General features: G+C 34.5%; 3 protein-coding genes across 5 annotated transcripts; 1 reads left to right on the top strand and 2 right to left on the bottom strand.

The window, feature by feature from the left end:
- The first annotated feature begins 1,468 nt into the window (after positions 1-1,468).
- CCR1 (CRINKLY4 related 1) lies at positions 1,469-4,369 on the top strand. Of its 2 annotated transcripts, XM_088128249.1 has the most exons (2): positions 1,469-2,218; positions 2,339-4,369. In XM_088128249.1, the coding sequence occupies exons 1-2, from the start codon at positions 1,876-1,878 to the stop codon at positions 4,183-4,185; spliced, it is 2,190 nt and encodes a 729-aa protein (XP_087984375.1). In that variant the 5' UTR covers positions 1,469-1,875; the 3' UTR covers positions 4,186-4,369. The 2 variants fall into 2 exon arrangements, with proteins under 2 accessions (XP_087984375.1, XP_022143986.1); XM_022288294.2 differs by having other exon boundaries at positions 1,470-4,369.
- A 1,251-nt stretch (positions 4,370-5,620) lies between these two features.
- On the bottom strand, positions 5,621-8,024 carry LOC111013547 (putative serine/threonine-protein kinase). Of its 2 annotated transcripts, none has more exons than XM_022288011.2 (6): positions 7,484-8,024; positions 7,277-7,395; positions 6,959-7,175; positions 6,619-6,856; positions 6,382-6,532; positions 5,621-6,285 (listed from the first exon to the last, which is right to left on the bottom strand). In XM_022288011.2, the coding sequence occupies exons 1-6, from the start codon at positions 7,554-7,556 to the stop codon at positions 5,977-5,979; spliced, it is 1,107 nt and encodes a 368-aa protein (XP_022143703.1). In that variant the 5' UTR covers positions 7,557-8,024; the 3' UTR covers positions 5,621-5,976. The 2 variants fall into 2 exon arrangements, with proteins under 2 accessions (XP_022143703.1, XP_022143704.1); XM_022288012.2 differs by having other exon boundaries at positions 7,277-7,392; positions 7,484-8,022.
- Positions 8,025-13,861: 5,837 nt separating this feature from the next.
- Positions 13,862-15,455, bottom strand: LOC111013673 (uncharacterized). Its single transcript, XM_022288168.2, has one exon. The coding sequence runs from the start codon at positions 15,136-15,138 to the stop codon at positions 14,368-14,370; it is 771 nt and encodes a 256-aa protein (XP_022143860.1). The 5' UTR covers positions 15,139-15,455; the 3' UTR covers positions 13,862-14,367.
- Between the last annotated feature and the right edge of the window lie 1,965 nt (positions 15,456-17,420).

Here is a 17,420-nt window from a genome sequence, read left to right as displayed (position 1 = left end):
AATTAAAAAATATATATACTCTGATTTTCCTTAAGAAATGATTTGATTAAGCATTAATGATATGACAAGTGATAAAAATCCTCTTAGGATGCATGTAGCAAGTTAATATTTTCACTCTCACTGGTAGAAAATTGACCCTTAAAATTAAAGTTATTTTTATAATAATAAAAAAATCAAAGAGGTTAAAATGTAGCTAGTAATAGATCTAATGTTTATCAATGTATTTCTTACCATATAAATATAAAGCTAAGTAATTTTTTTGTTGCATATAAAATAGTATTTCTTACCCATATAAATATATTTTATGTTTAAATACTATTTTGGTCTATTTAGTCACGTGGTTCATTTTTTTTACTGGATTTTTAAAATGTTTATTTTAGATTATGTACTTTCAACTTTGTTCATTTTAATTGCTGTATTTTATTTTGGTTGTCCTAATATTTTAATAAAGTGATCATTTTGATTTCATTTTTTTCGATCATAATTGTAGCATGACATTACCCACTAATTTTCTTGCAACGTAAACATAAATTTGTAATAAAGGATTTTCATTGTGGATTAAATTTGTGTTAAATTTTTACAAATAAAATTCAAATTTCCATTTTTAAATGTAGAAGTATCAAAATAGACATTTTGAAAATAAGAACTAAACTGAACAAAAGTTAAATGTAGTAGACGGACCAAAATGAATGTTCTGAGGGTAGCTCAAATGAGCCAAAGTGATCTAAAATAGTAATAAAACCTATATTTTAATTAGGATTCCAGAAAGTATTTGATTTTCTGCTGAAGAGATTGAAGTTCTACAATAAATTGAATGATTCGAAATCTTATTCGATTTCAAATCCTATTAGTAAACATCAAAATAAAGAGATCTAATTTAATTCGTTTCAAATCATTCTGGTTCCAAACAAGATAAAATATTTAAAACCATTTTTGGGATTTCAAATCACGAAATTTAAAATCATTTAACCAACTTTCTTGATGCCAAACAGAAGGTTAAACACGTAACCCAAACAATAAATATGATATACATGATTTATTTATATACTTAATTTGATATAAGGTAAAATTAAAATAATCTAAAAAATTAAATTTCAAATATTTTATCATATTGACAAAAATATCACTATATTATTTCATCTCTTTTTGAGAGAAAATGTCGCTATATTTATAAATATAGCAAATATTTCAGTTATCCATTACAAATTTTTTCGTATTTAAATAATATAACTTGTGTGTCACATAGAGCCTAGAGGTTAAATTAATACCGATTAATCTATATAGATAAACAGTAATTTTCACGCGGATGGATAAAAAATTTGCCATAAAAGGGATTTTTATGACATAAAAGAAAAAAGAAAGGATATTACCATGGCATGAAAGTTTTGTCTCGTTGGCTGCTGCTCTGCTTTTTTGCTTTTATCAGAAATTGTACTTTTTGATAGAAACAAACACAGACAACTTAAACAATTATGAAAACACCTAATTTTCTACGTCAATTTGCACTTCACTCCACTCTTCAATCTTGTTTCTGCCCTTTGCCTTTAATCCTTCGCTTTTCTCCTCTGTAAAATTGGTTGGATCATCTCTCTGCCGCCACTCTCCAGCAGTAACTATATTCAGTAGTTTCAGATTCCAACGGGTCTAATCTAAATCTCAAGCCGTAAAAAAAATGGCGAAATCCACGTTCTCTCTGCGTCACCATGACTCCCGTCTCCATTTTAGCTCTTCTTCTGCTGCTTCTTCTTCTTCTTCTTCTTCTTCCTCTTCTTCTTACTTGACCAGACCAAGACGAGCTCTAATTTCAGTCCATGACACAACTGAATCTATTCCTGAGCAACCCACCAGAGTGAGAGTGAGTAGCTTCATCAAATCATGGGAATCGATTGCACCCTTTTCAAATCTTCTAAATTTCTGCCGCCCCTTTTTGTTTTCTTGCATCTTTTCTTCGTTTCCGCATCTGGGTTTGGATCAATGGCGCCTATTTCTGCTGCATTTGGCCCCGATGGATTCTTCTGCGCCATTGATGCCAGCGGCAAACAGGAAGTCATTTGTTGGGGGAAGAATAGTTCCTCTCTTTCACTATCTTCTTCTTCCTCCGCCTCTATCTTCTCCGTCGACATTCCGGCCATGGCCGCTCTCTCCGGCGGCGAGGGGTTTCTTTGCGGCATTTTAGCAAACACCTCGCAGGCGTATTGTTGGGGTTCGATAAATCCAGGTATAGATCTCGTTCCTTTGGTTTTTCGAACCACTGCTTATTCGCATATTGCTGCGGGAAAGAGCCACGTTTGTGCGATTAGGGGATCTTATTATTCTGACAGTGATTCGGGTCCTGTAGATTGTTGGGATATCTCGAGAGATTCAAATAACAATACTCTGAGTTCTAAACAGAGTTCTCTGTTCTATAATCAATCAATTGCCAGCCTTGTCTTCAAAAGGGTAGTTTCCGGCGAAGGATTTAGCTGCGCCGAGCTTCGAGACGGAGGAATTCTCTGCTGGGGACCAAACTCCACCAATCTCGACGTCTCAAACGTTTCCGAAAATTTCATAGTTCTAGCCGCCGGAAGCGACGCCGTTTGCGGAATCTCAGAGTCCTCCGGCGAAGTCAAATGCTGGGGCAACGCCGATTCCTTCGCCGGCCTTCCGACATCCGCCGGCTATGTGACGTTGACCGCCGGCGCGCGGCATTTCTGCGGCATCCGATTCGATACCCACGAAATGAACTGCTGGGGAAGCATGAACGCCTCTTCGATCCCTAAAAACACAGGGTTCATGGCGATTGCTTCATCGGACCGCTCAATCTGCGGCATTAGAGAAGACAATCTGGTTCTTGATTGCTGGTTTTCTCATTCCCCTGAGGCTCCCCCTGGCTACGATCCTCCTCTGGAGCTGTGCAGTCCAGGGCTGTGCGCCCCCGGGCCATGCCGTGAAGGGGAGTTCTCTTTCAATGCCAGCATTCTCAATGAGCCAGATTTGAGAAGCTTGTGCGTGAGGAAGGATCTGAACATTTGTTCGCGCTGTGGAGTGAATTGCTCTGATGGGTTCTTCTTATCTAGCCCTTGTACTCACAATTCTGATAGGATTTGTACTGCTTGCTCTCTTTGCCAGAACAGCTCTTGTTGGGATATTTGTGGAGTCCAATCATCTCCTCAAACCAAGCAGAAGCATTGGCATCAGCTGCGTAGTATACTGCTGATTATAGGTGCTTCTGTTGCTGGATTGGTTCTGGTTCTACTCGGCTGGTGTCTTCATCCTCGCGTCATTGCTTCGAAGAAGGATGCGACCAAGAAACAGCATAAGTCCGAGTTAGAAAGTGGTACTGAAACTGATTCCTGTGCTCCTCTGGCTCCTCTGTGTCCTGGGATTGCTCAGATTTTTCGGCTTTCGGAGTTGAAAGATGCGACGAATGGGTTCAAGGAGTTTAACGAGCTCGGTAGGGGGAGATATGGTTTTGTTTACAAGGCTGTGCTGGCTGATGGGCAGCAGGTTGCAGTGAAGAGGGCTAATGCTGCTACCATTATTCACACCAACAGTAGGGACTTTGAAATGGAGTTGGATATCCTTTGTAAGATTAGGCATTGCAATATTGTGAATCTGTTGGGCTACTGTTCTGAGATGGGAGAGAGGCTTCTTGTTTATGAGTACATGCCCCACGGGACGCTTTACGATCATCTCCACGGCGGTCTTTCTCCTTTGAATTGGACGCTGAGGTTGAAAATAGCAATGCAGGCGGCGAGGGGACTTGAGTATCTGCATAAGGAACTCATGCCTCCTGTTGTCCATCGAAATGTCAAAACTTCAAACATTCTTTTGGACTCCCATTGGGGAGCAAGAATTGCAGATTTTGGGCTTATTACATCGAACGACGACGATATTAGCGGTGATTTAACGAGCGATGTTTATGACTTTGGTATTGTGTTGCTGGAGATCATCAGTGGAAGGAAGGCTTGTGACAGAGATTACACACCTTCAAGCATAGTCGAGTGGGCAGTGCCTTTGATCAAACAGGGTAAGGCTGCTGCCATAATAGATCGATACGCCGCTCTGCCAAGAAACGTGGAGCCCCTACTTAAACTTGCTGATATAGCTGAGTTGGCTGTAAGAGGAAATCCGAGCGAGCGACCAATGATCTCAGATATTGCATCTTGGTTAGAGCAAATTGTTAAAGATGGATTAATCTTGTAATAGTAGTACTTGGTTTTCGGGTTTGAAACATACGTTTTGATCGATGCAACGGAACATATTCTTTTACAGCTTATGCGAGTGCTGTTCTCTGCAACTGTAAATTAGTTATTGAGCTTCAGCTTGTACATGAACACATACTTCGTCATTACACTTTCTTTCAATAAAGGAGTTTCCATTTCTGAAACTGTCTGCTCATGTTACATCTCTGAATATTGAGTTTTACGAATTTTCCATTCGCTTCTTCCATCAATCAAAAGACCGGGTTCGTTTCTCGCCGTAACTGCTGCCTGCTATAAATTTCAACTACATTTGCTTTCCATTTTAGAGATTCTTTAATTCTATAGAGATGAAACCACAAAAGGTTGTCATGAAGATCTGATCCTCTCTCTTTTCCCTTCAGAATGTTCAAACATGAGGCTGATGAACCCAGTTTCAAGTTCTACTCAAGAACTTGATGAGTCCAAAAAAGATAAACGAAAAGTGTATTGAATATTAAATTGGTTGGCTTTACAAAAGTGCACTCTGTTCATACTTTTCTTCTTTTTTGTTTCTTTGGCTGCAAATAAAGATAAATAACTATCAATCAAATATTGAGATATTAAACAAAATTTCTCAGTGCTATCCAGACCATGCCAGTAACATTGCCAACCTCTGAAACCACTTACCATATCTTAAACATTAATGGCTGCTAATGAGATAAACAAGGAAAAAGAAGCACTGTTTTGGAGGTCAAGGATAGAGAAAAGACATTCTTTCTGAAGCTCAAACACACAAGATTGGAATCCAAGTCAGCCCAGCACTCCTTGACAACCTGGTTTCAAAAGAAAGAGAGCAACTTCTTTTGCTTTTTAAATCAAACAGACCAATCTCTCTCTCTCTCTCTCTCTCTCTTTCAAGTTGACAGCTCAAAAGCTACAAGTTCTGTTTCTGTAAAAGAAAACCAATGGAGAAAGAGTACAGATAACTATGGAGGGCTGACCCCAACCTTTCAAACATAAAAACCTCTGTATAAATACTCCTCTGGCAACCCTGTTCTTCCCACCTTCCAATCAAAATCTTCTGAAACCGTGAGCTTATAATAATCAGCTGTCTTTTGAAGTTCAAGAGCTTTGTTGTTTTGGTTAATAGTGATCTGATTCAGGTACTTCATTTTTCTTTATTTTCTTTCTTCTTTTGGTTCGATTGCAGAAGCATATATTGTCGTATGCCTGGCTCCCTGTATGCCATTTGCAAAGCCCATCATCGGAAAATAGGTGGCCTTCTCGGATGGCATGCAAGGAGCCATGCATGCATAAATTTAAGAACCACACATTTTAATCTCAAGAACAATGTCTTGGCTCAGGTTTCTTTTCCTAATAAGTACATCATCTTGAAAGACTTGGTTTGTTTTTTGTTCTAAACAATTCAGATCTCTTACTTGAAGAATTTTATGTACTAATGAAGATCATAATGGACTGTTCTAGTATCATATTGCTTTTGAAATAGTCAATACAAGAAACTACAGATTTTGGGTGGCAGAGATAAAAAGAATGTAACTTGACCATCCTAATGAATAAAGTGGAAGAAATAAAAGAAAACTGTGCACATTTTTCTGTTATTCACTCTGAAATATACAAGGGGATACCGACCCCAGAATGATGAATTTTCAGGGTGGAAAAACAGTGTAAGAGCTTTAGACATGTACCAAATTCTCTATGTACACACAGTAGATTCAAAAGGCTCCAACTGAGATCACTTCTTCAACTCCCAAGGTTCAATGTCAATATCCGTCCCAGAGACGAGCAATGGCAGTCAGAAACTTTGCATGCTACTTGGTGAGGAAACCTTGGAGAAAATGCTTGTTGACGAATTTCCTTTACCCATTTTAATGTCCATGAAGTCGATAATATGTCCCGGTTGTGAAATCTGATGATCTTTTAGGTCAGTCTCCTTCATTAACATGCTTACTGCGAGAGACATTTGTGGTCGTCTCGTTGTGTTTTCTTGCACACAGAGTAGGCCAATTTTCATAAATCGAACAATCTCTTCTTTGGGGAAGTCCATGTCGAGCACGGGATCTACCAATTTTACTAGCTCATTCGCCTTGTAATGTTCCCATACCTGAAAAACACAAAATAGCATGAAATCTAATGTTCTGCATAATGCCAGACCAAGCAACCTAAAACAAGATTGATTCCTTTATTTTGATTATCTTACCTTCTGAACCAAGTGGTGTTCACCATGTTCCAAATCAAAATCAACAGTTGCTCTCCCACTAACAATCTCCAACAACAACACTCCGAAGCTGTAGACATCTGATTTTCGTGTCAAATGCCCACTCACAGCATATTCTGGAGCAAGATATCCTCTGTTTTCCCATTTTCAAATGAGCACGGGTTTCATGAATAAAAAAAATTAACTTATTCAAGCATATTGATAGAAAAATAGACTCACATTGTGCCAGCAACACGAGTACTAACATGAGAATGGTTATCCCTCAACAACCTTGCCAATCCAAAATCCGCAACTTTAGGCATAAAATCATGGCCCAGGAGTATATTGCTGGCTTTTATATCTCTATGAACTATATGCGGCCGAAGCTCCTCGTGAAGATAGGCAAGGCCACGAGCTACGCCAATCAAAATGTCCTTTCTGGCTTGCCAACTAAGCTTCGTTCTATTTTCCTTCACACCTATTAATCATGATTTCAGAAGCATAGTTGCAGTTTAGAACCGTTGCAAATTTATATAAATCATCATGAAGAGGAGTTCAGACTCAGTTACAAATTGAATACCCTGAAGAGCGTATGCAAGGCTGTTGTTTTCCATGTAATCATAGACCAAATATCTTTCACTTCCATCAACACAACACCCTTTAAGCCCTACAAGATTTTCATGTCTGATGTTGGAAAGTGAAGTTAATTCAGATATGAACTCCCTTTCTCCTCTCATGGATTCTTTCTCAATAGAAAGCACCTTCACAGCAATCTGTCTGCCATCCCGAAGCCGGCCCTTTTCAAAGTCAACCCCCATTCAAGCATTTTATCAGTAACCTTGAAGGCGTTAAAAAAATGGCCAAAAAGGGTACTTAAGATTCAGGGCGATTGCGATACCTTGTAAACGGAGCCGAATCCACCCTCTCCGACCTTATTCGCCGCACTAAATCCTCGGGTGGCTGATTTAAGCTCGTTGTAGGAGTATATACGAAAACCCTCGTTGTCTTGCCTATCTGCTTTTGTTCATGAAAAAACCAGTCAGAGGGCTTAACTTAATTACAAACCACTGAACAAAACATTGCAAAGAACAGAAGAAATCGTTACCGTGGCAGCCATTCTCCATAGCCGTCGGCGATCGTGCAGAACAGCAACTAGAAAGAAGAAATCGAAACTTCATTTTGCGATTGATTTCAAAAAGATTCAGCCAATAAGCATCATAGTCCCACCAAAATTGATCGAAAGGGAGAGAATCGGAGAACGATCAGATGGGATATTGCTGGTCAAGTGGGGATTCCGGGAGGCCGCGAGATTATTAAGGCCAGGGGTTTGAATCGTTCCACAACAAATTGGAAATATTAAATTGGAAACCTGTTGACGACCCAGCAAACAAAAAACCCATTCTGACAAGAAATTGGTCCTTGGGTGGGAAAAGAAGTCATGAAGTCGGGTATAATTGATTTGAAATGATCAAAGAGAAGAGTTTGGTCAATAATGAAATCAATACTAGGTTGCTGTTCAAAATTACAGTATAAATTTGGAGAAAAGATGGTCGTGGTAAGGACTGTAGCAGGAGTGGCGAGAGACCCACAAATCGCTTTCGGCGAGGAATAAGAATTCTGTGTTTCCCGCTCCATTTCTCAAAATTCTCATGCTAAACTCGAAACCAGACCTCCTCTCAACCTCTCCTTTAGTTCAATACTTACACTTACCCAAGGTTTTAAAGATTGATATATTTCTACGCACCTCTCTCATATTCGTGGAAAAGTTTATAAAATTTAAAGTTGGATAGATATTTCTGAAAAAATTAAAATTATAGAACTCGCAAAAAAAAAAAAAAATTGAAATAACAAATAATCGACGATCGTTTCACCGTTTTTAAATAAGTTAAAAATGATCATTACTAATATTATGTCTATATTAGTAAAAATTTATCGATATTTTTTATATTTTGTCGATTTTTTACAATATTATAGAAATGTCGATTTATCTCTCATGTCAATTTCGAATCTGTAGATACACGGAGATGTTGACGAATATTAATATCATGCATTTACCTTCTGCTCAACGTGAAAAAGCTAAAAAAAATGATTTTAAATTCCATGATTTGAACTCGATTTTAAATTTTGGAATGAGAATAATTTGAAATGAATTAAATTAATTTTTTTGGTTGTATGTTCGCCGGAAAAAAATACAAATTTTGTTGATTTAAACTTTTAATGTAAAATTATTAATTTATAAATTAAAAAAGGATAAGGTTAAATAGGTAATTCGCTTTGAAATTAAATTTAAATCCGACCCTTTTGATTAGTTTTTTTTTTAACATAAAATTTAAGATTTGAAATCTTCATTCAAAATTATGAGGTACCATACAATGTAATTGATTTGAAATCTGTCATGATTTTGAAATCTCTCGAAATTTGATGTATCAAACAGATTGTTAGACATTTTTAATTCAATAACTTAGGGTTTGATTGATGATCTCGAAACAATGATTAAATTAAATGAGAAATAGAATATGTATTTCTTGTTTTTAACATTCTTAGATATGCATTTAGTAGTCGATTTATGAATTGAATCTCAATTTTTTTTTAATGTATATTTAGTAATATAATGGTAAACTTGGATTGTTGTAAACTAAATATTTAGTTAATCTAAAATAATATTAATTAATTTTCAACTAATATGTTATAAATTTTGTCAAATTATTATCTTACAATATTTTATAATTTTAAAAAAATTAATGAATTTGTAACATAAAATAGTATATTTACAGTGTTACAAATATTTTAACAAGTGACGCTAAATAAATTTTGTTACAAAAAAATAAAAGATAGTAATTTTTATTATTCTTTATCTAAGTTCAAACAAGGTAGAGTGTAGATTACAAACTTCTTAATACAATGTCTTAGCAGCATAGATCAATGGTTAAGAGTATATCTTACTCCTTCCTTATCGAGGTTCAATCCTCCGTTATCAATAACTAAAAAGTAAGTATATGTGTATATATATATAAAATGGAGTTTTCCTTTTTCTCTTTTTTGCTTTGAGAAGATTTAACTAAACTATGTTTAGGTCGAGAAACTTTCTGTGGATATAATTAATATCCTCCTTTGTTGTCTTATTTATACTTTGGTTGAGATTTCCGCTTACTTTTAAACTTGGGAAAAAGTTTAATTTTGATCTCTTTGAAATTATGCTTGCCATATAGTTAAGGATTTTCAGTCTCCTTTATGGTTAAAAAATTAACAAAATATTAAATAGGAAAGAAAATAAAAGTCGTACAGTCATTTATTAGTTTGGATAAAAACTTATAAAATATTTAATTTTATACAAAGTGTATAAATAAAAAGTAAATAAATATTGATCACACCTAAACTTTTTAATGATAAGTAGGAGTCATAGTCAAGACAACAACATTTCTTTTCGTCCCTATCCTCGAAACTAAATCGATTGTCTCTTCATTTTCAATTTTATTTTCAGTCAAATTCAATTTTTTTACATTTAAAATGGGTAAAAGATATTATTGCTTTGTCTCTATCCTCGAAACTAATTAGATATTTCTTTTTTTCATTTCCACTTTTATTCAATCAAATTTGATTTCATACCGTCTAAAAAATCTCATCTCTGCAAGAAATTTCTCTATATCTATATGTTGAAAATCTATATATATATATTTATATATATATTCATATTTTCTTTTATACATGAACATATACTTAGATCCTAATTAAAAGGTGGAAATAGTCTTAGAAGAAATCAAATGTAAAAAATCACTCCATGCTTGAGTATTTGACCCTAATACCCAATATCTAACTAAGTCAAAATTCCATTTGTTTTTTCAGCTCATTAGGAAAAAGAAAAGAAAAAAAACTTGCATGCTTTCTGAAATAATATTATAATGAAAAAAACAGAAAAAAGAAAAAAAAAAAAATGACGACCAAGTTAGGGTTAAAAAGTCCATGGAGGTGTCTTTTTGACTTTTGCTAATTAAAAAAAAAAAGATGCAATTAAAAGAAAATAATCGTGTTCTAAATTTGTATAAATAATGTTATTTATTTGGCATTCAAAGTTTTGAAAGACTGTGTGAAAATCTGCCAAATGTCGTTTAACGAGTGAGTTTGAATACAATATGCACGTGACCGATGACCCTTTTTCTTTTTACTTAATTTTTAAACTTTATTTCCTTTTGACTTTCAATCTTCATCTACAAAGAAAACTTCAAACCATTTTGCATTCCCTTTTTTTTTTTTACTATGATTTTGTATTCCTTTTGTAATCCTTTCTTCTAGAAATATTCTTTAAAAATTTGCAATTTTTTCTCTTGAAATCGCGTAATGACAAGGACATGAGTCTTATTTTATTTTATTTTTTAGTACTACATGTTGAGGAGGGGATTCGAACTTACAACCTCTTGGTTAGAGGTATATATACCAATTACTGTGAGTTATACTCGTTTTGACAAGGACATGAGTCTTATGATATCATCTAATGTGAAGTTCTATACTTGAGTCCTATACGCTAGTCACATTGTTATTTAGCCCAAACAACGAACCCTAGTTAAAGAGACAACTAGCATAACCCACACAATATCGATTTCAGAAAATTAAAAAAAAAAATAACTTGCAATTTTTATTCTTACCTTAAGAGTATAAAAATACAAAGTTGATAAATGGAATTGATAAAAAGTCAAATAAAAATGGCCCCAATCATTTTTTGTTTTTGTTTTTGTTTTATGAGTTCAATAGGATAGGAAAGGAATAGGGAATTCAAACTTACGATTTATAGGGAGGTACGGTACAGCAATACCTTAACTATTGCAGATATCTCCTCACATGACATCAAAATAAAATTCTACCTACTTGACGAGGAAATAAAAGTTAGTAATTGTGGTGAAATTAGGTTGATTCTCTAAACTATTGAATTTTGAATTATCAATATTTTTCATATAACGACTAGACTAATTTCTGTACATACATCACACCTCTTGAAAAAGACAAAAGAAATAATGATATGAGAAACACATAGAAAATCGAAAAGGAAAACCTTAGTGTACGTATAATGAAAACTATGCACACCTCTTAAAAAAAGACAAAAGAGATAATGACAGGAGAAACACATAGAAAATTGAAAAGGAAAACCTTAGTGTACAGGAAAACCTTAGTGCACACTTAATGAAAACTAATACTTTGAATGAATTTTAATTAACTCAAATATACAAATTGAAATGGCTTCTAATCTTTTAAGTAATTCTAATTTTTTTTAATAATTTTAAATATACAAAATTTGACTTTTGTTAAGTCGAAGTATTATTCAACTTTGACTCTAAAAGACTCATAAGGCTTGGAGAACCAACTTAATTTCACTATCAAATTACTTTCTTCATTTCTTCAAATTAGTAATTGATAGTAAAATATCGAGTTAGGACATCCAAATACATTATCGTTTTAAATTATTTCAATTTTCACCAATGACCTATTTGATGATAGATATGGTAGAATGTTAAGACTAAAGCCAAACCACATCAAAAGATGAAAGAAAAAATGGCTCGATTTGATTCAATTGATCGAGTCGGGTTGGTTTTTCTTTTTCTTTTTCTAAAAATCAAAAGGTGTGTAGGAAAGAAAAAGATGGTAATCATAGAGTGATATGTTCAGCACTGTTTGGTATAGTGGGGTTTGGAGCTATGATAGTTGAAAATTTCAAATTTGACAGCTTGGCGTTGGCAAACCCACTTATCTTTTATATTTTGATTATGATCACACACCCAAACAAACAACTTTGAAAAAGTAGCTCAAAAGCGTTGACTGAGGCCAATCCTTGGTCGAGTTTGGAGGCCTATGGGAACTACGTGATAATTTTCAATACTACAGGAGTAACTGCACCATTTGTCATACTATAATTTTATTTTTTATAAATAATTTTTAAATATTAATAGATTTCTAACTCTTTTAATATGTATTGTGAAGAGGCAAGTAGTAAATAGAAAAAATATTCATATTCTCGTAATACGATAAATTTTTACAGAAGATGATGTTCGTAATTCCATCTCTTTCAACCTTCACCTTCGCTTGAGGCATTACTGAAAAATCTCTCTCTCTTCTATTTACTAGTTTTAAATATCAGTGGATTTCTTATTTTTTTAATATGTATTGTGAAGAGATAAACAGTAAATAGAAAGAATATTCACGTTCCCGTAATTCCATCTCTTTCAACCTTCACCTTCTGCTTACTAGTTTCTCTCTCATCTTGGAGCCTGTCTCTCTTCCAACATCTCACTCACTTTCAACATCTATCTATGTTCTAGATTTTGTCTTGTCGTCTTTGCCCCATTTCATTGTCGTTTAATTTCTTCTCAGCATAAAGATTATCTTTTTCTAATTTCTATGTAGGCATATTTCGATCTCTTTCTTTCTTTCTTTCTTTCTCTCTATGCACGGTGTTTGGGGATAGAAATATCATAGACACGTGGAGGACGATCAATGGTGCTTAGAAATAAAAGAGTATTCCAGGTCCACCTTGAACCTGCCGAGGAGATCGGATTTCTCCGTAAACAAAGCTAAGTGTAAAAAGCCATGGTTCGACCTGGACGGATTCGATCTGCTCAAACCCGACATGTTCTACATAAAAAGAGACAAAGGTAACCGCTGGTTGCAAGTACTGTCGGACCCGCTACCTATAAATAGAGGGCCACATTTCACACGCAGGTATCGAATCTCACCTCGAACTTAATATTGAGTCCGACCTATACTGACTTGATCGTCGGAGAGTTTATCCTCTTGTGCAAGTTTACTCTACGGTTCGGGTCGAGTTGGTGACCGGGTTTGAGTTAGGTTCGCAAACCCCGTTGTGCAAATCTTTGCATAAACACACGGTAAAGTTTTTAATCACTCATCATCACTCATTTTCGTGCGGACTATAGAGATCTCAACCAATCCCTATATTAAATTAATTTTTTTGTGTTGATCAATTATCTCTTTTCTTTTTTAACTCGAAACAACCCAACTCGAAAATTTAAGAGTTATAGGGTTTGGTTGAACATTGCATTCTATTTATTCAATGAGGAAAATACTTGACTCTTTAATTGTGTAAATCAAATCTTGTCCGCACCACTATTAAAAAATTAACAATTCATTAATTTTTTTTAATACAAAGTCAATGTTTTTTCATTTTTGTCTGTTAGGTGTCAAACGTTTAATAGTATCAAAGACAAAATTGCTTTTTACAATTAAAGAGCCAAATATTTCTGATAACCAGAGATGAACTAACTCACTCAAATTATTTAGTTGGTCCAACCTACCATTATACACCCCATGCAATGAAATGACAATCATGCAAACTGATGTAGGAAAAACAACTCCCAAGTCTCACTCCCCTTGGATTTAAGCTAAGTGACCTTTATTACCCTACTTGAAAAAATTAGCTCACATATAGGAAAAATATGTTGTCAATAAATGTTCTTTTATAATAATTTAATTAATGATGTTAAATTGTAACAAATGACGTATCATAAATAGAACTATAATTTAAATTTTACATAAGATACATATATATATATATTTGGAGTACACATCTTGGTAAAAACTATTCCATATAAAACAGTACGAAGAGCACAACAACAACTTTCATCACCTGAAACCTCACAAGAAATTAAACAAAAAACAATTTGAAAAAAAAAAAAAAAGGATCTTGTGGGTTTCCCATGATTCATCAGTCTTCCCCACAACCACAACTTGAACTGCTCTGCTCTTAGCTCTCACATCCGCCATAGCCTCCACCCAACAAGCTTTTGAGCTTCATATCATGCTAATTCTCCTCTCATCAACCAACCTTCTTTATTATTACATCAAAATAATTCATTCTTCAAAGCCCGGTTTCGTTTCAACATCATATTGACAACACTGCAACAAAATTAGTTGTGGTAACTGCAGAAAACAACCCAGATTTCTGCAGACAAATCCCATCGCTCTTCTTTCTTTCCTTTAATCCCTTCAATAATTCTCCAGCAGAGTTCTGTTTCCCGAGCAGCCACCGTTTTGAAATTCCTTCTTGAACACAGTCATATAGAAGTTATTTACACGGCCCGAATGTACAACACAGGAAGATTTCAGTAAGCTCCCCACTCGGGCGGCCGGAGCACTGATGCCGGAAACAACCGCCCCAATTCCGCCGGAGTTAAGAACGCGCTCAATCTCGCCCACCACCAAATCAGGAACAGAGACCTTAAATTTTCCCCTGAACATAACGAAATCGAAGGACCCATTGGCGTAATCGAGTCTATACCCAAACTCCTTCCGCTTCAGCGAGAGAACCCGCCCCTTATCGACGCCGACGGCACCGGAAAACCCCAGATCCCTCATCGCCGACACGGCGGAGGACGAACTCCCCCCAACGAACAGAGCCTTCGCGCTGTGGTTGAACAAATGCTTCTCATCCACCAGCAACTTGATCGCCGAGATCGTGAGATTCACATTTTCTTGGCAATGGACGGAATCGAAAGAATCCCAGACGGGGTTCAGGAAATGGCCCTGGAACAGATAGGACCCCCGGGGGGGCTGATCGGAGTTTTTTAGGGTTTGGCCGCCGGCGGCGTAGCAGCCTTGGGATTGGGGCAAATGGAAGTTTCTGAAATCGTAAGTGGTGAGAATGTGGACGATCGGAATGATGGAGACGGCGGAGGCGAATAGAAAGACGCGGAAGAACACGCGCCGCGCAACTGCAGGGTCGTTCAAGATCTGCGATTTCGAGAGCTTTAAATCCATGGAGAATTTTCAGTCGGAGATCGGCAAACCCTAGAATGGAAGCTCCGTTGTTGAAACTGTAGCAGGATTTATGGAGATTAGGCCTCGGGAGAGAGATGCTGACGTGGATCACATACAGTGGGCGGGTGGTCCCCACTTGGCCACTTTATTTATCCAGATGGGGGAATAAATAAAAAACTTTAAATGGGAATGACGTGGCGGGATTTTATTGGACAGAATCTGACATGAGCGTGCCTCCAGGCTCAAACCAAAGCGGCGCGATTCTATAGGGGAGGCCGTAGCCCACCCTGGCAATCTGTACCTACACAATATTTTAATTTAAAGATTTCATTAAATTATAATTTTTTTTAATCTTTTTAATTTTAAAAGTTAAATGTAAATCCCTATTCGTACTTCCTCAACTTTAATAAATTTCTAATAAATCTTTCTGACTTTAAACTTTTATGTTAAATAGGTTTTTGTTATTAGTTACCTTAGGTTAATGATTATCTAGTGATTATATTATTTAAAAATTAAATAAGATAGACTTAAAATAAATTTAAATATTTAGTAGTATAAGCATTAAATGAAAATAGACTCAAATCTTAAAATTAAGATGAAGCTTATAATTTAACTTCTTTTTTATTTTTACCCTATTGAGAAATAGTGATTTTTACCCTTTTTTCCCTTTTCTAAATCTAATGGTAAATGATTAAATCATATTTAAAAATTTAATATAGATATTAGTTAGTATTCATATTTCATATGTATCAATCATTGAAAAACTTAGCATATCTTTTCAAATTTAAATAAAAAAAAAACTTGAAGTTATAATTTTTTTTTTGATCAGCAACTTGAAGTTATAATTAATTCACTATTATTGTATTAGACAGAATCATTAAAGTGTTAAGCATACATATGCGAAATTCCACGAGGCACGGTGTGGTCCTGACCATTAAAATTTATACCTTAATTTTTTAATATCTCAATAAATTAATACACAAACCTTACTTTAATTTTTTTTTTTTACAAAATAACCTTACTTTAATTTTAATCTTATTCCTCTGAGAATTTGGGTGTCACTATAGTTATCATCTAGGGTGTTAAAAACTATTAAAAAATTGTACTTTGAGTTTGATAACGGAAATATAATTCAACCAATCAAAATAGTTAATGCAAAGATTAAAATAATTTTTTTTTAATTAAAAGTAAGCCTACATGACTATAAGTCTATAATTCAACAATAAAAACATATACTCCTTACAAGTTCAAATTTTCACACCCTCATAATATTTGTCGTATTACAAAAGAAGAATAAATTTTCAAAAGTTATAAATATGAATTTGAAAGCTGTTTATTTTTTGAAAACAGAAAAAATTTCTTAAACTCTCTTTCCTCTCCTTTTTTGCATTCCTCTCTTATACTTGGTAAAATAATACCAAATAATTGTTGACCATCTCTTAGAAAAAAACATGAACAATGTCCATGTTAGATGCAATTATTGACATGATTTCTATAAATCAATCTAACCTTTCTATGTGGGAAATATATTTCTAATGTTTGTTTGTTTATTTTCTCACAAATCAATTCTAAATATAGGAAACAAAGATCTCACTCATATTAAAGATCTAAAATCACTATTAATTAACATCATATACCACATTAATCTAGGGCTACATCATATACTACCTTGTCATCAATCCTGTTTTAGCTCAAATAATTTGATTGGGAGAGTTAAAAGATAGATTATGTTACCAATAAATTATTTGTTGCTCTATTCACATTTTCGACTTCAACAACTTCGATCGTCGATCTGTTTTTATATTCTTTTTCTTTTATTTGTAAAAAATTTAACAGTAACCAACTAAAGATAATTATTGACCATCACCTATGTTCTTAAAAGAACATGAATGTCATGTCATATATTAGATAATTTCTCCAAATGATCTAACATTCATTTGTGGGAAATATACTTCTAATTTGATTTGATGGACAAACTTTGGGATTTGTTTGTTTGGTTATTTTGTCTCAAATCGATTCTAAATAATCAAATCTCGCTCATATTAAACATCCAAAATGAGTATTAACAACAACATTATACTATAAATTAATCTAGGAATATCATTATTCCTTGTCATCAAGCTCTATAATGCCATCATTATTGCCTCAATGTGTTGTAAAAAATTTTAGAACCTTGTTTTAGCTAAAATAATTGGATGGAAAGGGTTTTGATATATTGTGATCGTTTACTTCATTACTTATTCTTTTATAATTGAAACATATTGAAAAGATGATTGCCACTT

Source organism: Momordica charantia (genome assembly GCF_013281855.1).
Source record: "Momordica charantia cultivar OHB3-1 chromosome 1 unlocalized genomic scaffold, Mcharantia_2.0 BLBB01000001.1, whole genome shotgun sequence".
NCBI classification, from domain to species: domain Eukaryota; kingdom Viridiplantae; phylum Streptophyta; class Magnoliopsida; order Cucurbitales; family Cucurbitaceae; genus Momordica; species Momordica charantia.
The sequence above is the reverse complement of the archived record's forward strand: the minus strand, read 5'-3'. Positions and strand labels throughout refer to the sequence as shown.